Genomic DNA, 22,288 nt, shown 5'->3' with positions numbered 1-22,288 from the left:
GTGGAAAATATGTGCACAGGTAAAGATTTTATTTTGCTTCTGGTCGTCAGAATTCACGGGGTATATGTTAAACTTTCAAATGTTGCCACTCCTGGGTGAACCTCCTCTAACGGAACAGTGCATTCCATCGCCCTCAACCCAGTGGCAGTGGCAAACGGGGGGACAGACCTTTGCTTTCTTCCAAGAAAATCGCCCCCGGCCAACGCGACCACTGCTGCCTCCCCCCGCCCTCCCTCCTCTTTCACTATCGCACATGTAAACATTCGCTCCCTGATGCCCAAACTGGACGAAGTACGTCACACCGTAAAGGAAATGAACGTGGACGCCCTTTTAGTTACCGAAACGTGGCTCAAAGGACACATTGATGACAAAACCATAAATATCCCTGGGTTTTCAGTTTTGCGAAAAGACCGAAAACACAAAAATGCAGGCGGGCTTTTATTATATGTACGGTCTGAACTGCAAGCTGAAGAGATTTCATATATTTCGGAAGAACAAACAAATATTGAACATATAATAGTAAAAATTCGTTTAAAGAAAGAAACAGTTGGGATCTGTGGGATTTACAGACCCGGAGATATACCCTATTCTAAGCTATCAATCCTAGAAGATATTATGTCAGATATTAACCATAAAGTCCATCATCTAGTGGTATTAGGCGACTTTAATGTAGATTTCTTGAAACCAAACGAACCCGACACTTCCTATCTTCAATCACTTGTTAATCAGTTTAACCTCACTCAAATCTTAACTGAACCAACGCGAATTACCGCCACAACTAGAACGCTCATTGATCCAATATTTGTAAATAATGTAAGTGACATTATCAATTCTGGTGTTACGGTACCAGTCAGTAATTCTGATCACTCTTTAGCGTATCTCTCTTTACGTTACGGGAAATCACAAAGTAAGGGCAAAACGATCACATACAGGGACTACAGTGCGATAGTGAAGGATGCTCTGAAGGAAGATCTAGAGAGCATCGACTGGAATTCTTTGATGCACTATGAAAACATTGACGACAAGGTGTGTTTCTTTACGGAGAAACTGATTAAAGTGTTTGGTAAACACGCCCCTCTGAAAACGGTTCGTGCAACAAAACGAAAAGTACCCTGGATTACAGATAATGTTAAATTAATTATGAGGTTACGCGACAACATGCTGTTAAAATTTAAACGAACAAATAATCCTGCCCATTGGAATGAATGTAAGAGATTGCGTAACTTTGCTACTTCAGTCGTAAGACAAGAAAAAAAGGCATATTTTGAATACATCATTAATTCATCCAACGATTCGAAACACATTTGGCAACACCTGCGAAGCTTGGGATATGGCAGGAAAAACAAAATGGAGAGCCTTCCACCCACACTAAATGCCGCAAACGCACTGAACAACCATTTCGTCAACGTATCGTCCAAAATGGAAATTAATGAAGAGCTAGTCTCTCAGCAATGTGACAAATGTTACGCCAGCAGTTTCGACCACGGTGCAGAGGCGTTCAGTTTCTGCGAGGTGGATGGTTCTCGCGTCAGGAAAGCGATATACGAAATCCAATCAAATGCATCTGGATCCGATGACATATCAATAAAAATGTTAAAGCTCTCTCTTCATCATATCCTCCCACCGCTCACGCACATAATCCACATAATCAACTACTCACTCTCCACGGGCAGTTTCCCTGATTCTTGGAAGGAGGCGACGGTAATTCCCATCCCTAAAAAACAGAACCCGGTTTCTGTGAATGACTTGCGGCCCATCAGCATTCTGCCGGTGCTTTCAAAAATCATCGAAAAAATTGCAAATAATCAAATTCGAAAGTACATTGACAAACTTCATATCCTTCCCCGGCAGCAATCCGGTTTTCGCCCTCACCATAGCACACAAACGGCGCTCTTAAAAGTAACCGACGACATTTTTAAATCGATGGATCAATCTAACGTAACGCTACTGGTGTTGCTCGACATTAGCAAGGCCTTTGACACTATACCGCATAAGCTCCTTCTGGCCAAGCTTCATTATTATAAATTCTCGCCGACTGCACTTAAATGGTTCGAAAATTATCTTAGCGGGAGAAAACAGCGGGTTAAGACAGGGGAGCTATCTTTTCCACTTCAGGTACGAGCTGGGGTGCCTCAGGGCTCGATCCTTGGTCCGCTGCTATTCACGCTCTCGGCTGCTGATTTAGTCAAGTCTGAAAATATGCAACGTTCACTGTTATGCTGACGAAACTCTATTGTATATATCCACACGCATATCAAAATTGCAGGACGCGGTCGCACTTTTAAACCAAGATTTAAAGAACATAAGCGATTGGTGCGCTTCAAATGGGTTAGTAATAAATTCAAACAAATCAATATTTACAATTATCGGAACAGGCAGTCTCTTGAAACATATTAACATCAATGAATGCGAAATAATTCTTCACACACAGCGTATTAAATTTTCTGAAACAGTAAAAAATCAAGGACTGATCATGAACCATCGGCTCGATTGGTCTGAGCAGGTGATACAACAATGTGGCAAGGCGTATTCGATATTAAAAAGCCTCTATCTTCTGGTAGACTTTCTCTCTCCTAAGATAAAATTAAACCTAGTGCAGTCTCTTATCTTCCCCCTATTTGACTATTGCGATGTTGTTTACGGGCTAAGAATAACAAAAAAGCTTGCAATAAAAATACAGAAAGTTCAAAACGCATGCATTAGATATGTATATAGAACAAAAAAGTGTGAACATATTCTCCCTGTGCTTAATGAGCACGGAATCATTTCCATGGCACGAGGGAGAAAACTGCACTTGTTTTGTACACTGCACAACATAATTAATAGCAAGAGCCCAAACTACCTCTTTTCGAAATTAAACTTCAGAAGCAAAATTCACTCGCATTCAACCAGAAACGCTACCAGTTTCAGCTTACCTCGTTGCAGAACTTCAGCTTATCAGGCCTCTTTCAGCTACGCAGCACCCAAAGCCTGGAATGCACTACCAAATCTAACCAAAAATCAAAACTTCAGACGTTTTCGCGATATGCTCCGTGAATCACTGATCAAAGATCAGAAGCGGGGTAAATCAACTTATGAATAATGATAAATACTGTGAGTTGCCAGAATTTTTTTTTTTCTTACTATCAACTTTGTCGACTTCAGTTACTTTATTACCTAATTCACTGCCAATATTGTTCCAATGGATATGATTTTATTCCTATTGTATTTTATTGTACTTTCTTGATCAATTTCTTTGTAATCTGAATTTAATTTTAATTTTTAGTTTTTATCTGTTCTATTGTATAAGATTTTATTCCATTTGTATTTTATTGTACTTTCTTGTTCCTTTTCTTTGTAATCTTGAATTTTATTTTATTTTAATTTTAATCTGTACTTTTTGGGGTTAGGTGGTAGACCAGCAACAGCTGAACCTCGCCCAGCAATAAAGTCAATTCAATTCAATTCAAATGTCAATTCAATTCAATTCAATAATTGCTTATATTAGTATGTGAGCAGCTGGTTTAGGAGTGGTATGTCCATGCCCCTTGACTGACAGTACCCTTCAAGAATTACATATTATTTCTTTAATAACTAAAAAAAAATAGTTTTTATCGATACATTTAGACTTTGATGGAATATAAAATGTGTTTCCATGTGCGAAAATCACAAATAACAGAGATATTTGATCCCAAAATATGGCCCATGTAAGTTAAAATAAAACCTACCTCATAGTACTTTCAATGTACAGGACCAGAATTTCTTCTGCAAGGGGCTTCAGTTGAGGAATTATTGGGTTGAAAAAGGCTCAAAACATATTGACTATCTGAAACAACTTGGTTTAAAAGTTATAACTGAAATTGTATATAAGGGAGCCCTCACAATGTTGTTGACCAGCCACCCTGGTGAAGGAGGGGTAGGGGAACTAGTTCTTCCCCTCAGCTATTAACTAGCATGAGTTAAAAATCTGTGCAATTGAACAAATTATAGTAACAATATGCATAATTCATATAATAAGCAACATGAAAATATGCTGCAACATAACCAAATACAGTCAACTCTCGATTCTACGACCCCAGGTATAACGACCCTCTCGAAGTAATGACCCTTTTTTCACTCATTCCTTTCACGAGTGCTCTACCGCTCACAATTGGGTCTGAACTAAAAATAGACACCACCACACCATGCTTGAGTGATATCCAATAGCACCTGACATCTGCCCTCCTCTCCCTCAAGTGCACCAATGTTACCCCGCACCCGACTGCTGCTACCCAACACACCAGGCTTGTTTTGCCACGCTTGCTCTTGGATATGTGAGAAGAGAAGATCGAAGGTGCTTGGATGTTATTTTAAATCGACCTTGACTTGTTTCCTTGTCCTAAGAGCTGCTGAAAACTCGCAAGGGAGGGGAGGGGGAGCAGCCCGAAATGACTGCTGGACTTGCAGTCCTTGCAAATGTGTATGACAGGTCAAGCTCTTTCATCGATAAATACACCACCTTGAGAGATAAGATCGCAGGAATGTTCCAAAATACAGACGCGTGGTGCCTGGAAGTCTGGCCCATCTGTCCAGTTCTGACCTACAGTTCAGCAGGTTCTCGTGAGTGAGCAACTCTTGGCCTTGCAGCCTACAACTTCAGCTAACTGCTTTCATTCAAAACGTGTTCGTTGTTCCCTGTAACACTTCATAAAAAAGCGAAACTGTTAGAGATAATCAAAATCACATAGGCCAACTAAAGATCGTCAACCCGCTTAATGCGTTTTCATCCAGGTTTCCACAAAAGTTTACTTCGATCTTACGTGCAGCATAACTCCCGTTTCCCACTTCATACGTTTTCCTAATTGTGTCGATGTCGTAATATCTGCCAGAAAAGTGTTCCGTTGGCTGACTGACGTCTCTCTCTTTTCCTGTCAGCAAACGTGGGGGGAAGGGTGATGCCGATTGTTTCAGCCACGATTTTCTTGCTCGTGTGTGCACATGGGCTGATTACAGGCGAGGGTGGTAGTGGTCCCACCATCTTCCTTTCCTTTGATGTCTAAAATGGGGAAACTAGTTCTGACCCTCCCCCCCTTTCCCCAGGTCATTCCTCGCCACTGGTGTGCACAGCAATGTTGATAATTGCAGAATTCAGGTCCTATTTTTTTTTATGCTGTTCTCTGCATAGGAAATATTGCCCGTATTATTGTCTGTTGCATGGTAAAACGTAAAGCAAGGGTCATTTCTTTCTTCTTTACACTGCTGTTAAAAGTTCCGTCTTCGACAGTTCCGTTATCTTTAAAATGCTGGGGTTTTCTCTTACACCACCTGTTGCTTGAACTTCCAGCCGGTCTCCTTGTTTTTACGCTGCAGCTGGTGCCAGTGTTTTGTCTAGTGTCTGCAAAGCTCTTGCTTGCCAATAACAGCAATGACTCTTCAAGTGCGAAGGAAAAAGTTATTGTTTTGAATCTTGCAAAGCTGTTTTGATTTGACGATCTCCAGAAAGGAAAACAAGAGTTAATAAAACAACTTCATGTACTGCTCCTTCTGATAAGCAAACTGTAAATGTAATTCACATCCGCTTTTCTTCAGAACCATTCATGTGAAAAAAAAAAAAAAAAAAAAAAAGAAACTGCAACATTAAATCGTCGATTAACGTGAGAGTAAATAACGATCTACCATTTTGATATGTGAAAATGTGCAGTTTCATGAAGCTTGTTTTCAGTTCATTTTATGCTGATGGGCTAATCGGGACTAAATATACAGTTTAAAGTGAAATTCAATTCCAAACCCGAATGATTATCGACTCCGACACTGTTTAATGATGTGTCCTAGAATACGCATTGGGTGAAAACAGATCGCAAGTTGCACGTTTCCTTTTTCACACTGGATTACAATGCAAGTCAAGGAAGGAGTTTGGACTGCTCCCTTGAATGGGGGAGGGGGGTGAATGAAGTTGGTTGAAGCAAAGAAAACGTGACCTTTTTTTACGATGTATTTTACACAGCCCCACCTTTTTTTTTCTTTTTTTTTCTGGTGCCTAGAAAGGTTGTGTTGTTTCTTCCGAGAGATCTAATCTTAGCAGTTAATCTTGTAACAGACAATGCTTCAGTAGACCCGTATAAAATCCAACATTCATTCTGCCAGATTATCTCCCGAGTTTTGCTGGTGCCAGTCTGACTGGTGTCAAGATTCTTTAAGTTTCGCTTGCAATAAGCGAGAGATTGTTTTCCTTTCAATAGGTCTCAGTGCAAACCAGTTTCTCATGAACTAGAATTGTAAGAATTTCCTGGTAGAGCAATGACTGTGCAATGTTTTTATGTTCTATTTTCCTTCTCACAACATGCATCCTGTGCATAACAGGTTGTATAACTACCAGGATAAATGTTGTTTCCATCTCCTAGGCATCTTTGTGTCCGTTTGAGTTCTGTTTAAGCTGAAAATTGGTGCAAATTCCAATAACGACCCCTTTGAAATAACGACCATTTTCCCGGGAACTGTGAAAGGTCATTGTATCGAGAGTTGACTAATAGCATTACACAAGCCTCACCCATGGCGTAGTAGTAGAAAAAGTAAAGTGGTCCCCTGTGTATAGCACTACGCGATGAAGGCGTATAGGGGGTGTGGGGGTAACGCCTCACACATTCTTGATCCGGTCGTGAGTGGGGGTGATGTGATCAGCATCATGCCCCTGACTGCCTTTACCCCCCAGGGTTTCCCCCAGGTACCCATGTTATTCCTCACTGGGTAGGTGGCGGGGCCGCTTCCATCGTTAGAAAAATTCCCGGATTTGAACCGGCCGGGGATCGAACCCGGGACCTTTAGCATGGTAGTCAGACGCGTTACCGACTGAGCCACTGCGGCCTACTAAAGTTTTCCATTATCCCATCTGAGTATACAACAACAAACAATATTCATCCAATAATATTCACAAAACTGTCACGTGATACATGTTTGGAATATTCAAATGTAAAGAAATGAATGTGAATGCCAAAAAGGAAGGATTAAAAATCATAGATACTAGAGTTTGGACTTCAATAAGAAATTAACCAATAGACCTACATAAAAATGATTTACATCAAAATTTAACACTGTTAAGCCTTGTTTCCATGTTGGTAAAACATTCAAATGCTGACCAAGACAAAATTTATTGTAGAAAAAATTATACACTAAAACATAACGTTTCCATCCTCTAACAGGGTGTTCTTCAGACAAAGATTCACAATAATTTAGTTTATTCAATTCTGCATTAATCGATGTTAACCAATTTCCTCTCCAGTATGCCTTATTTTTTTATCAGTACAAAAAAAAAATGCCCTTTTTTTGAGTTTTGCAAATTATCCCTCTCTTTGAAATTCTATAAATAAAAACTGCTGGTCCAATCATGATGAAATTTTAATACAGTGCAGGCAGAATGGTTTTAAATACAATTCTTAATTTTCAGAATTCAAAAATTGGCAAAGGTCACTCTCAATTTGTGAAACACCTCTTTCTTAGGATTGGCCTTACAACCTTGGTCTTCTTTTTAAACCCTTTGCATCTGTTTTTAAAATGTAGTAGCATTGTTAATTCACATCCAAAAAACTATATGATACAGATTTTCATTCAACAGAGTAAAGATGTATGTGGAACGTGGCAACACTGCTCACGCTGACTCACAGTAACAGCTCGCAGTTTCCATGGTTCAACAACATGGTGTTTCAACAGCACTTTTTTCTCATTCCAATAAAAAAATAGAAGGCATACTGGGAAAAAAATGGTTACCTTAGATTAACACAGAATTGAATAAGCTAAATTTTGATGTAATTCTTTTTTATGTAGGTCTACTGCCAAATTTTTAATTGGAGTCCAAACTCTAAAGTCGTTTTCACGTTCAGAAGACACAACGGCGCTTATGGAGAAACCGTACAGTGTTGCCAATACAGCGCTACCTCATGTCGCCGGAAAATGATGACCTTGCTTCACAATGAAGGTGTTACATATTTTGTATATATAATGATAATTATATGTAATTATTAATATTAGTATTATACTGTGAACGTTACAGTTACCCTTTTTACTATGATCCATTGCGATCACTACACACGCGAGTGTAATGCACGAATATGACACCTTCAGAAATCACTTAAAAAAGTAAAAATCACTGAGAACTCACACAACTGAAAACACTTTTTCGAGAGAGGGAAAAAGTCTAAACAGACCAAAGCAGATCTCTCACTCAAGTAAGGGGAACCTGGCACATGGGTTAGATTCAAGTTGCAACTCAAACAAGCAAATGAGTTATGGCCCACGTGAACTGATAAGACGTGAATGACTCAAGCAAGGCATGTCATATTTCTATCTTGAAGCCCCATATTTTGTCACGTGTTGGAAAGCCTTTCAAAGGTTAATATGGTGTCTATGAATTTATGTGTACGTTGGAAACTGAAAGGTGATCTTCATTTCAGTATTAATGTCGACAGTAATGTAAACAAAAACAACGTGTATTTGCGACAGCACTAATGTTGCTCACAACAGCAGCATTGGAAATAATTGTCAATTATTAAATTTAAGTAATTTCAATTCTATCATAACAAACTGCATGAAGTTCATATTTTTACTGAATGGAAATAAAATAACAACTCGAAAACTTGGTGGTGATTAGCCAGAATGCTGCGGTGAGTCAGCTCAAGATGGCCAGACAACGTCTCCTTACTTCGCGCGCAGTTCGGGTTAAAAAGAAACTCCAAATGCATGGAAGTAATATTTCTGGGAACCTTTGAGTGGTTATAAAAAATAATTTCATTATTTTCTCCACAACTTTGTCGCTGGAAGTTTTTACTTAGAATTACAGAACAAAAAATGGCCAGCGACGACATTTTCTACTGCACGAATATAAAAAATCTCCACATACTTTATTTGAATATTTTTTAATGCAAATATGCTTTAAAGTATTGATAAATTCTGAGTACCACCGTCACCTATGACAATTAAAAAACAGTGTCAATTTTTTTAATAATGAATGTTTCAATTTTACGGCATGTTTCAACATTAGGAATGAAAACAATGTAAAAATTGTGTTTTCACAGAAAATTTGCGTTTTTAATTTATCTAAAATTATGTAAGCAAGTTACCAGTTTTTTGTGTTCACCATCATATTCTCTACAAAATTTCCTGCAAAACTGCAGGTACCAATTTTACTTAAGCTAAATTTGTAAATCCAGAAATTTTACAACAGCCCGCTCGTATTTCCCATAAGAAAAGCATTGCCCATAAGAGCCCATTGTGTCTTTTGAACGTGAAAACGACTATAGTATCCATGATTTTTAATCCAACAGTAAGTATTGTTGGCACAAGTCACCAAAGCGATCAAATCTTATAATAATACAAGGTACATTCCTCATTAATTTCATTCCATGTGTTAAAAAGTTAGAGTATCAACTACTTTTTAAAATGTGCCTTTTTCCTAATAAATGTAAATAAACTAATATAAGAAATTATAAGGATATTCTTTCAGGTCAAATAATCATTAAGAACAAAACATTCATACAGGATTTTCTTTGCGGAGGGGGGGGGGTTAAACAAGGCGTATTCCCCTCCTAATAGTGTGACACTCATGATAGTGTCTTCCCTGTAAAGAAACATTCAGTCAATATGAAGTTTTCATGTTCCTGCAATATTATTTTAATAATAAACACAAACAACTCTGACTGAATTAGAATTATGGGTGTGATATATATACTTTTAGGTTGACATTGGCTTCAATGATATTTTGAAGCTAGATTCTTAAATTTTTAGTTAATTTGAAAAATATGAAATATGGAAGCCATTTTTAAAAATTTTCAGAAATAAGTTGTCATATTTTCCGAAAAATGAAAATGCCATCAACTTAATTTCTGCGTAAGTTAAATCATATATCTAAGTTCATTTTTAAAATATTTGTGTTGCTGTTGCACCTTTCCCTTTCAATGATAATTCAAATTTTAGTAAACCATGTCCAGTCCAAAAAATCGCATAATAAAATTTTATTAATTTATTAGTGTACTAAAATATAAATATTATATGTTGGCATATTTTTTTCTGGAATTCTTATTGTTTGGTTAACATTGTTGTGAAGTTTCAAAAGGATTGAATAATTTATAAGGGAGATAGAATTATTTTTCTAAGACAGTGCAGGTCTTACTTCGAGGCTCTGGTAATGGAAGAAAGGTTGAATCACTGAAAGTTTGAGGGGCTATAAAAATGAAACCAGACAAGTTCGAGACAAAAAAATGTGGTTTAAAATTATGGTTTCTCACCACCTTGGAAGGATTAAATGTGCCAAGTTTCAATAAAATCTAAGAGCCTGGGTTCCCTAACTCCATTTTTTTGTTAATTTGACATGGAATGACCCTCATATCTTTGATCTTGTCAATCATTTGCTTCCCAGGCAGGGACGTAGCTAGGTTGATCAGTTTGGGGGGGCCCAAACGTAAGATTTTTTCTATCCAACTATTATAAATTAACTATTTATACACCATATAGGCCTATGCTGCATACATACATTATGTATGTATGTGTGTGTGTATATAGTGTTGGAAAGAAAAGAATCACACAGTGTGCAAAACACACTGACACGGAGGTGGATGGATGATCCAACTATCGTACACTGCACTGACGTAACAGTGCCGATTATTAATTCAGACCACTGTTTATTACATCTTGAGAATGTTGATAAACATTTTAAAATAATTTTGTCCAGAGACCATTTGATGTTAAGAGTTTTCAAATGAATGCTAAACATTTCCATTGACACAATATTAAGCAGTTATATACTAACGATATAATAATAATAATACTAATAATCATAATAGTAGTAGTAATAATAATAATAATAATAATAATAATAATAATAATAATAATAAAATAGTTTTGCTGGTTAAGTGGTAGAGCAGCCAGGTTTACAGGTATTGGCAACAGTGCAAATATGAAATGTGTGCGTAATGAGTTCAAGCTAGGCATCTCATGTATACAGTTCATACCGGAATCGAATCCGGTATCTCTTAGTTCAAGGGCGGGCCCGAGTCTTCTATGGCATCTGCTGATTATTCACTTGGGAAATGATGACGATAAGAAATTATATGCACACGTCTAATTTCTTGAAATTAATCTTATTTGTGTGTGGAAAACTGAATATATGATGTCACTGGATAAAACAAAGTTCCCACACGCTCAAATAGACTGCAGCCCCCGAGCCCCTTCCCTGGGTGTGTGCCTGCTTGTATTAGTTCCAAAATTTCTGTGCTGTTCCAACATCGTGAGGACAATTTGGGAAGTACTTGAAAGCGCAACCGAATGAAAGAACTCTTCGCAGGCCTTGTCCCTCAATATTAATTTTACTGACTAATTGTAAGTTTTCTCGGCCTCCTCGATGTTGTAGCGTCGCCGCCTTGCAATCAAGGGTTCCCGGGTTCGATACCCGGTGGAGGCACATAGTGGTTCGGATTCCCGATTAGCCTTACTGTGTATACAGTAGACTTAAAATACGAACTCCATTATTGGAAGGTTTTAGAATAACTAAACATGGCTTTTTATGCATCGTACAACTTTGCTTCTTTTCACCCTACTTTACAGTTTTTCTTCCTAGGATTTCCACTGAGTATAACACGCTACGAAACCAGAGGTCCAAGGTTCAGACATTGGACAGGTATGGTTGTATCATGTCTGTCCTATCGCCATTCCTTCGGCTGATCATTCATCCTCATTGTCGCATCCCAAGAGGTAGAAAAGCGGCGTAATATAGAAATATTTAAATGATTGATTTGGTTTATTTTACTTCGCTTTTATGACATTTATAGGCTAATCGTGAAGATGAAGATGAAAATGAATGATGTGAAATTGATGAGGACCATCATAAAGAACACACACGCCCAGTCCGGGATTCGAACCCATGATCCCTGGCATCGTAATGCACCTTGTTAACCACTGCACAACAAATAGAAACAGAAAATGTTTGATATGTTATTTGCTTCTCTATAACTCATGATTATATTATAAGTATTATTCGCTATATGACTAGGGATTAATTATATGTGTATGTCTAGCCAACCTAGCCACCTAAGCAGCTGCAACTTCCTCATTTGCAGGTGGAGGCTAAATGAAGAAAAATCACAGAAAGTCAGAAATATATATACAAAGTTTGTAACATAATACTTATAAAGCATGCAGATGGCTGTAAAAACAATTGCTACATAACTAGTTTCCTTCCTTAATTGAAAAGTGGTTTATTCTTCATTATACATGAGATGAACTACCCTGGGAGCCGAACCCAGGATCGTGTGTGGTAGTCAGACTCTCTTTTAGAATGCCAATATGTTGAATATTTGGTCGATCAGTCGAACCTGATCCATTGTTTCCAGAGGAAGACAATCTGGCAGCTTCTCATTCGATATTTTACTCGCGATGTAGGAAAACGAGATCACAAACACTTCGTAATGCTATCTTCTCGCGTTTACACCGCTCGGACAACAAATCCTACTTCAAACTGACAGATATCAACTGTCCACCAAATCAACAGATGAACCGACCGCTTCGATGTTTCTCCGAATTTTCAGAAAGCGGCCTTTCCCTCCTTGCAGGGCAAGTCATTAGCAGGAGGGTTAAGTGCATATGAGAAGAACCGCTATGTCATTCATTCCCGCGCCGAAAAAGGGACAAGCAATAGAATTTTGTTCTTGGAATTTGAAACGCATGGGGATATCTTTTCTGAACCATAAAATAATTAACGCAGAAAGTTCTAGCCACCCGTAGCTAAATCTTCCTGTTTGTGTCGTCCTTTCGGCACCCATGAAGCCAGTGCAGGGCCAGATGAAGAGAAAATGCGGGTTTTAGGGGGATCCTGGATCTGGTGTACAGCAGGGAGGAAAAGTGAATTTTCAATAGGTCTCAGACTTCCCTGACCGGGGCGGACCACAAAACCATTAACTGCATCCCCTCCCAATACATCTGTTTGTCTTCAACAAGCAAGAAACAGGGAAATAAGAAAGAAATGCCTTGGTTGGGTTCGTGCTACTGAAAATTGAGGAAGTGTTTCAAACTGCAAGCAAAATTTACTGAAGAATTATTTTGCAATATTTGTCATCAAAGTAAAATTTCCAGCAAATACTGAAAAGTTTCCCGGGCCCACGTGGACGTTTGCCGGGGCCAGTGCCCCCGCGTGCACCCCCTAACGACGTCCCTGTTCCCAGGAAAGTCCAGTTTTTATTTAAAAATCTACATAGAACTTCTTGTGTTGGCATTCCAACCTGTCACAGAGAAGGGTGAATGAACCTTTGGGAATGACAAATGTTGACAAGTGAGTTGTTGATTTTGGCCATGCTTCTGGCCACTCAAAAACAATGGCAGTGAAGAAAGTTCAACCAATAGTTACTGATATTAATGTATTAGTTCAGCTCTACTCTTAAGGCATAAGCTGCCCAGGAATGTTTTTCCATTTTGTTCATTGCCCTTATTGCAATCCGCCCATGGTGTGGGAGTCCACCCCTTCATGTTACACAAAGAAACCCAGCTACCACTACCATACCACCAAAATTTCCCAAGTTCAAAACCTTCTCAAAGTCTGACTGATGTTTGTGTAATGACCGTATGACTATGCAAGGTACTGCAAATAGGAGCTCAGGACACTCCATCCATGCAAATAAAAGGAAAAACAAACAAGAACAAAAATTTAAAAAATAAAAATAAACTTCCAAAATGTGTTAAGTGATAATGAGTTCAAAATTTGCAAACTGGACCCTATTTTCTCGTTTCTACCATTTGGTGACACTGAACACCTTTGGAGTCTCACAGTACATTATTATGCAAATGAATGGATACTTATGCCCCTTGAAATATTTTGAATAAAAAAAAAAAGAAATTACATTCATTTAAATTTGATCAATTTTTTTTTTAGTAACTCTGCACTAAGGAACTATGCAAGGCAATCATCCAATGTACCCTAGCATTCAACTTGTTTAAAGACGGGGAACAATTGGAGCAGAAGAGCAATTTAATATCAACATAATCCATCCCTCTTTTTTTTTCTCAATTTATATGGTAGAAGCCGTAAAGTGCCATGCTCTCTGGGAGACTTCCAAATGAAAGGAGTTTCAATGGTATTGTTATTGAATTTAAAAAAATGTGCAATGAATTAACATGCCTTGCACTATCGTTAGCATATCCCCTTGTTATGTACCCAATAGAACCAAATAATATAAATAGTTTGCAAAAGCGGAATAGAGATGGCAGTATCAGGCATGCAAGATTAAGAATTAACATAATATATGTGAATAACTATATAAATAAGAATATAACTAATGGGAAAGATGAAAAACAATAAAATCTACTATAAGAAGATAAATAATAAATATAAAATAAATAAATTAATATATATATATATATGTTTGATAAATCAAATCAGTGATCATATGTAAGTTAATACGAAAATTAAAGAAGTCAAAGCACTGATACAAGTTTGTGTCTTTGAACAGATATTGCATCTGTCTGATTGATTTACCATTCCCATAGCGGAAATTTTGTTTACATTATTGGCGGCACGTTTCAGTCGATGCCCCACAGCACTTTTGGATGTACGTTTCAACCGTAGCACCTACTTGGATGCACATGTCAGTCGTTTGGCACCAAGTATACACTCTGTTGTACCCAGTTAGTGTTGGAACATTCCAATCGCAGCCGCAAGGGAGAATATTAGTATAATTCCCAAAGCTTGAAGGAAAAAGGATAACGGAATTCATTAAATTGTCAAAAACACCTTTAAATGGAAATCCAGAGGAAATTTCACAAAGGAAACAAGAAGGAAGTCCATATCCACAACATCCATTAAGAAGTAAGTCCAGATCCAGAACGTACATTAAGAAGGAAGTCCAGATCCAGAACATCCATTAAGAAGGAAGTCCAGATCCAGAATGTTCATTAATAAGGAAGTCAAGATCCAGAACATCCATTAAGAAGGAAGCCCAGATCCTCCATATTGAGAAGGAAGTCCAGATCCAGACCATCCATTGAGAAGGAAGTCCGGATCCAGACCGTCCATTAAGAAGGAAGCCCAGAAATTCCATTAAGAAGGAAATCCAGATCATACCTTACGAAGGAAGTCCAGAGAGAAGAATATAAAAATCAACAAAAGAAATAATAAAAATCATATTGAAATGAAAATTGACTGTAAATAAGAATTATAGAAGAACGTAACTTATCATGTAAATAATCTGATTCCATGTATCCTGTGTTTAAATACTATATTCGTTTAACCTTTTGCGTCTCGAACGAGATACCCAAATGTAACCCTCACTGTTCCAAGCATCTCGATCGAGACGCTGTGTCAAGGTCGTAGTTTTTACGTTATAACTTTTGTATTTTTGGCTAGAATTTCGATTTTATTTTTTTATGTTGTTCCTAACACATGTATTTAACAGAAATGTTTTTTTGCATTTTTTTTTGTCTTCATGAAAATGGAGGGGAAAAGGCGGGAAAAGGTACTTCTCTTTTTCGGCTCTTTTAAACATCAAAGGAAGACCGGCTTTGTTGTTCTAAAGCAATGCTTTTCACTCCCTCTTGCTAAGTGCATTTGAAGGAAGCTTGTTTATCAGTATCCGATGTCAAAATGAAAGTTTTCCGTGAGGGCGCAAGTAGGGGGGGAGGGGGAAGACTGGTTGTTGAATCTGCATTGTGAGAATGGAATTTCGAAGTGCGCTGAAGGAAACCTTTGTTTTTTTAGCACAAGTGTCCACAAGTGGCAACAGGGGTTACCCAGCATTGTCTAAAAATAGAATTTCAAGCAGCTGCGTAGTTGTCGTTTTGTGCCCAAGTGCAAGGACATTTTTGGGTGGTGACAATTTTTTAAAATAATTTTTGGGGATTTTCTCCCTTCCCCCTCCATATATACGCCAAATTTGCATAAATTTTGCATTTTGACATTTTTTTCGGGGGGTGGGGGAAACACCATTTTTTTTAAAGAAAAGTATTTTTGAGGGGATTTCTCCCCTTTCCCCTCCTCCATATGTACGCTGAATGTGCATAATTTATATGTCTGAATCTGTGATTCATTCTGCGTACAACGGTATATCTTTCATATCTCTAGGGCATTTAGTTTCTGAGCTATGGTCATTTCATTGTAACTCTGCATTTTGAAGCTTGAATCAGTGGCGTGGCGACCATTCCTTTTGGGGGTACAACTCAAGTTACATTGGTCATATGATAATAATGCAAATATTTTTGTGTTCCTTACATGTCAGCGATAATTTCTATGTGCATTTTGAACTTTTCATATCCTTTTTTTCGGGGGGGGGGGGGGGAGAAACACCATTTTTTAAAAAAAGTATTTTCAGGGGATTTACCCCCTTTCCCCCTCCATATATATGCCAAATGTGCATAAATTATATATCTTCTGAATCTGTGATTCATTCTGCGTACAACGGTATATCGTTCATATCTCCAGGGCAAATAGTCTCAGAGCTAAAGTCATTTCAAGGTACCGCTGCATTTTGAAGCTTGAATCAGTAGCATGCCGACAATTCCTTTTGGGGGTATAACTCAAGTTACATTGGTCATATGATAATAATGCAAATATTTTGTGTTCCTTACATGTTAGCGATCATTTCCATGTGCATCTCGACACTGTCATGAAGAAAATAATAGAAAGATCGATGAGAATAATAGGAGATTTGAAGAAAAATTTGAAGAAAGTAATAAGAAACTAATAGATATGATAGAAGAGGGAAGAAGTAAAAGTAGAGAAATGTATGCACGAATAGCTAACGCATGCGAGGAAAATAGAAAGTTGGTGGAAAAGGAGATAGGTGAGGCAAAGTTGATGATAGATGATAGATGTTGAGATTGAGAGAAGAAAAGGCACGAGAACTTCAGGAAGTTCAGGAAAGAACTTTGATCACGGAAAAAGAAATTATGGAAAATAGAACCAAACTGAAGGAATCTACGATGAAAGCACATAAAAAGAAAAAGGAAACACAGAAAATTAAACGAAGCAGTGTGCAGGATAGATAAGACAGAAAAGAAAGTAGAAGAAGTAGAAAGGAAGATAGGAAAGCTATTTGTCAAAGAAGGAAACATAAAACCTACTTTTCGAGAAAGTGAAGAGACTTATATTAAGAAAGAACTGAGAGAAGAGAGTTAAAGCGATGAATCAACGATGGAGGAAGAAACCAGGTGAATAAAATAGACGAGATGCTACACTCATTTGCAGGAAGCAGATACTTTACCTCTTTTGATTTGACCCTGGGATATTTTCAAGTTGAGATAGAAAAGACGTCAAGAAAGTATACAGCATTCAGATATGGCTCAAGATTGTTTCAATTCAGAAGATTGCCATATGGTTTAAATTCATCTGTTTCGGCATTTATGACTGCGTTGAAAAATATATTTGGAATAGAAACTAAGCATTGGTTAACCATATATGTAAATGACATGTCCATACACAGTAAAGATTGGGATTCACATATAAGAAGAATAGATTGGGTATTGAGCAAATTAGGAAAGCAGGATTAACCGTCAAACTAGAGAAATGCTCTTTTGTCAAAAAGGAAGTTAAGTTTTTAGGCCATGTTATATCCGCTGGAGAAATTAAGCTATGTACAGACAAGGATGAAGCGATACGACTTTCCCTAAGCCCATTACAAAGAAACAATTACAGAGATTTCTTGGGATGTGTAATTGGAGAAGCAAGTTTGTTAAGGATTTTGCACAAAAGGCAAGACCATTGTATGAGCTATTAAAGATAACTAACAAGTGGAACTGGGGAGAAGAAGAAGATAAAGCTTTCGGTATACTGAAGATCGATCTCATATCATCGCCTGCCATAAGCCAACCGGATTTCGAGAAAACATTTTGCTTGGGAACCGATGCATCTAACATAGGATTAGGGGCGTATCTATTCCAGAAAGATGGGAATGGAGAAGACCAAGTCATCCATTATGGCAGCTGTTCTCTTAAGACTTTTGAGAAACCTTATACTATAAGTGAACTCAAATGCGTAGCCATCTTATTCGGAATATAAAAGTTCTCACCATACCTCAAAGGAAGGAGATTTAAGGTATTCAGTGATCACAAAAGCTTGATCTGGCTAAATTCGGCAAAACAGTATAATCCTAGACTTACCTGGTGGGCCTTGTTAATACAAGAATATAAGTAATTGATATAAAGGGCAGAGATAATCAAATTGCCGATGCATTAAGCAGAGCTCCAATAGGACGCCAACAAGAAGCAGAAGAGATAATCAAATTATCCATAAATGCGATTGTGGAGGAAGAAATGTAGAATATAGTAAAAGAGGAGTGAATAAAAGAGATTAAAGAAAATGAAGAACTTAGTACTATATTCAAAATATTGGAAGGAGAAACCGTTGTTGGAGAAAGGAAGATGAGAACATCTAGAATCACAGAGAGTTACAGAATTATAGAAGGCATGATTTTCAAGGTGAATGCTGAAAATCCACACCAACTAAGGCTATGTGTACCCAAAACAATGATCCGTAAGATTTTAACAACAGTATATGAAGAATCAGGACATTTTGGGAGAGACAAAACTTTGAGGCTGGCACGTCGTTTCTATTTTTGGAAGACACTGAAAAAGGATGTTGTGGATCATGGTAGAAACTGCATTGTGTGCATACAGACTAAGCCAGCTAAATGGAAATTAAAAAAGGAAGAACTATATGTTATAGATCGAAGGCTATTGTATTTAATATCTGTAGACTTAATTGGACCACTGCCGAGATCAAAAGGATTCCAATACATCCTTACATGCGTGGACATATGTAGTAAATTTGTAATGTGTTACAACATAAGAAAGGCAACAGCAAAAGAGATAATTAAATGTTTCGAAGACGGTTTCACTAACCACTATGGAATTCCTAGAAAAATATTAACAGATAATAGTACACAGTTTGTATCGAGTATTTCACAGACTGTATGCAATTCAAAAGAGTTAAAGTAATAAATGTAACGTGATATCACCCCAGCTCGAATACCATAGAAAGATACAGTGGAGAGATAGTTCAGATTGTTAAGAACATACTGCCATGATAACCATACACGATGATCAATTGCTGTTAATAAAATAACTAGGTTATTAAATAACGCTTTGTCAGAATACATTTTTTTTTATATTTTGAAGGTTACAATATGTTAGTCAATAATTAACCTTTGCAGGAGTATGCAAACCTTTCAGAATAGAAAGCAATAGTGTCGTCATTCAGTGAACACGTGATACCTCAAGCTACCATATCCTGTATGGTATGATAGTCTGGTATGACATATGTATCAAAGTTTCTCGAAAATTTCATTACCGTGGTAGCTATCATTAAACTATCACTAACAGAGTTTATGTTGACACTGCACTTAAGGGAAGTAAAATTCCCTTATCTCCTCGTTTCATCATGTGGTTAGAATACCAGTGACGTTTCTTCCCTTCCATCCTCTCTTCCAGGATCCATGTCAAGTTTTCCCAGACTGGATTTGAAACGTCCACATAATCCTTGAGTATTCCTGTTCATGAACATCCAACTTTCATTCAGCAACTCGTTCCCCAAACACCAGTGAACATCCACAGAGTGGCTACTCACTGGGAATTCCTTAAATTCTGGGATTTATGCATGAATTATTGGCTCTGTGAATTCTGTGTGAATTCGCCATGAATTTTTCTCCTTAGATGTGAAAAATTCCAACTTTTATTAATCCAGATCCCATTGAATTTATATATATATTTCTAAATGCCATGGGGCAAGTTTTTGAAAGTGTAGCCTTCATTTTTAACAAGGAAGGAAAGGAAAGCTGTGTGGTATCAGAAGAATCTATCTAACAGACTTAAGATTATTGCAAGATAAGGAATCATGAGGTTGATTAGGTAAATTTGAGTTTGAAATTCTGACACAATTAACAATTTTTTGTAGATTGGTATGACCCGTAACAATAGCAACTTGTGTTTGTAGATGTATTTCGAGTCTGAGTGTGTGAAATGCACCTTAAATTAAATAGTTTATACATATATACTGTTTAATTGAATTAGAATTAGAATTTTGTCCCTTTGTATTGTTAATATATTTGTGTGTGTTTGTGTGTGGATGGTGAGAGGCAGTATAATATGAAAGGTTGAAATAGGAAAAACATCTCTTGTACCCTCGCATTTTTGGAAAGTTTGCCTTGAAAACTGGGAATTATACTTGAATTTTATCATGGTCCTAAAGTGTCCACCCTGATCCACTTTCTTAGCGACACACAACACTTTCCGACAGCATCCATCTTTGCGAGAGTCCTTCACATGTGCTTGGTCCTCCATGCGTTAGTTCCACTAGCTTTCGCCAGGTCGGACCCTTATATATTTTTGGTAGATACAAAACCGTTACTCATTTCTACTCCTCTGTGCATGTAAAGATCATTAATATTGCTTTTCTAACTAAAGCATCATTTACAAACTCAATATTTCAAGTTTCAAGCAGAAAAAATAGTGTTCTGCATGTGATAATTAGAACCAGTTTAATAAAAACAATCATCCATGTTGCGAGCGACAAAACGTTCCTTTTATTTTGTGTTGCTGGGGAAACCCCTCTATTGGCAGACTTGTGAACTACAGAGGTAAGCATTCGGTTATGGACTTCATACTTCTGCCACCTTCTGTGAATTTAACAAACTACTTGGTGTTTTGATATACGTATAACCCTTGTAGATTGGCTTTAATTGCATTATTACAAACATGAAAATCCCTTGAAATCTGACACAATTGTCATGCCCTCTTTTCACTGCAGAATGATAAATGGTGAGCCTGTTCCATTGGAAGAGGTGACCCAACAAGGTGAGCAGGATGAAGGGAAGGATGTTCCTCCAAAAGCAGTGGAGGGTGCAGCATTAGATCAGCTTGCCAGTGGAACAGATACATGTGTGCCTTCACAACATAAGCGCTCCCTGATGAACATTTTAAATCCATGTTTTGAGGAAATTCTCACATCCACCTTAAGTGAAATTTTAAGCAATTTTGGAACCGAAGAGTCATCTTCGTATCTCAGCAGTACTGTTGTGGAAAATATTGAGAATGTGGTGAAAAAGGTAGTATTTGACAGCAATTTATTTCATGAGGTTATCGAGTCGATGATTTTGTCATTTTTTACCAGCGAGCAGTCATCTTCGGCTGCCATTTCTGATGTTATCACAAAAGTTTCCAACATGTGGGAGAGAAAGATTGGCAAAAGAATGGCAGAGGCAAGCACAGTGGTAGAGGATGGGCAAGTAGATGTAGTTACAGATTTTTATTATGCGAGCGACTCTTCTCCAGAGAGGCAAGATAGTGACATTAAAATTAACAAGAGCAAAGAAGAAATTGAGAAGGCAGAGGAAATCTTGACTTATAACGATTGCAATTCAGAAGTTGAGAATGTTACCCACCACCATGCCCAAACGCAAACAGTATCATATGGTCCAGTTATACATATCAATGTGAGGACTGATACATAGCCAGTCTCCATTTTACAAACCCCCTCCCCCACACACAAAGTTTTAAACTAAACAATTGTAGACTGTATCTTGAAAAATACATACATTTTTTTAATTCATCACAGATATGTTTCACTGGTTCCCCTTTGTCTAAATATTCTAGAGCCTTTAAATTTTTGTTCCACTGTCACTACCTTGTGTTTTTATATTTCACTCATTTTGCCAAGGAAAATTACTGTACAGTAATGAGTAAAAATAAACATGTACTGTACAGTACACTGTTCGCACAAAACAATAATATTGTCCGCACAACAATACATCTACTGCTCAACTGAATAGAGATTTAACAAAAACTGGAGGCTAGAGACAAAACATGTTGTATAACTCAGTTCCTCAGCTGAGCAGCCGGTTGTAATAGTACTCTAATGAATAAAAAGCAGAGTTTTTTTTTTTTTGGTGGGGGGGGGGGGGGTAAGTGTGTCTCTTAATACAAGTTTGTAAACCAGCATCCACTGAAGTCTTTTCATTGTTTTATGGTGTAATGCTATAAAGACACTCGAAGAAACCAATTAATGGAAAAGGTCTAATGTATTTCTTTTTCAAAAGACTTGAAACAAATTTTAGTTTCTTTGTGGATGACTGGATGCCACACACAAAAAAAGGAAGGAATAATAGTAAGAGAAAAGTTTTAGTAATGCTTTTGTTATTCACATTATGTAGCCTTTCTGGAGTAGAAGCCAGTATTATTTTATTTTTTGACGGAGACACAACATTCCATGATTGCACATTCAATTCAATTCAATGGTCTTTATTCTTGGGCGAGGTTCAGCAAATGCTGATCTACCGCCACAATTTGAACAAGAAATATATCAAGTTATTCT

The 22,288-nt window shown here is 37.5% G+C and overlaps 1 protein-coding gene across 1 annotated transcript in view; it reads left to right on the top strand.

Annotated features, from left to right (window-relative positions):
- Positions 1 to 21,829, top strand: part of LOC145990866 (uncharacterized) — a 70,612-nt gene extending 48,783 nt beyond the window's left edge. Inside the window, exon 6 of the mRNA XM_083126311.1 lies at positions 20,726 to 21,829. Within this exon, the coding sequence (XP_082982437.1) occupies positions 20,726 to 21,428 (703 nt within the window). The 3' untranslated portion in view covers positions 21,429 to 21,829. The remainder of the gene's footprint in view (positions 1 to 20,725) is intronic.
- The last annotated feature ends 459 nt before the right edge of the window (positions 21,830 to 22,288 follow it).

The sequence above is a fragment of the Lepisma saccharinum genome, chromosome 8, assembly GCF_977018435.1.
Source record: "Lepisma saccharinum chromosome 8, izLepSacc3.1, whole genome shotgun sequence".
Taxonomy (NCBI): domain Eukaryota; kingdom Metazoa; phylum Arthropoda; class Insecta; order Zygentoma; family Lepismatidae; genus Lepisma; species Lepisma saccharinum.
The sequence above is the reverse complement of the archived record's forward strand: the minus strand, read 5'-3'. Positions and strand labels throughout refer to the sequence as shown.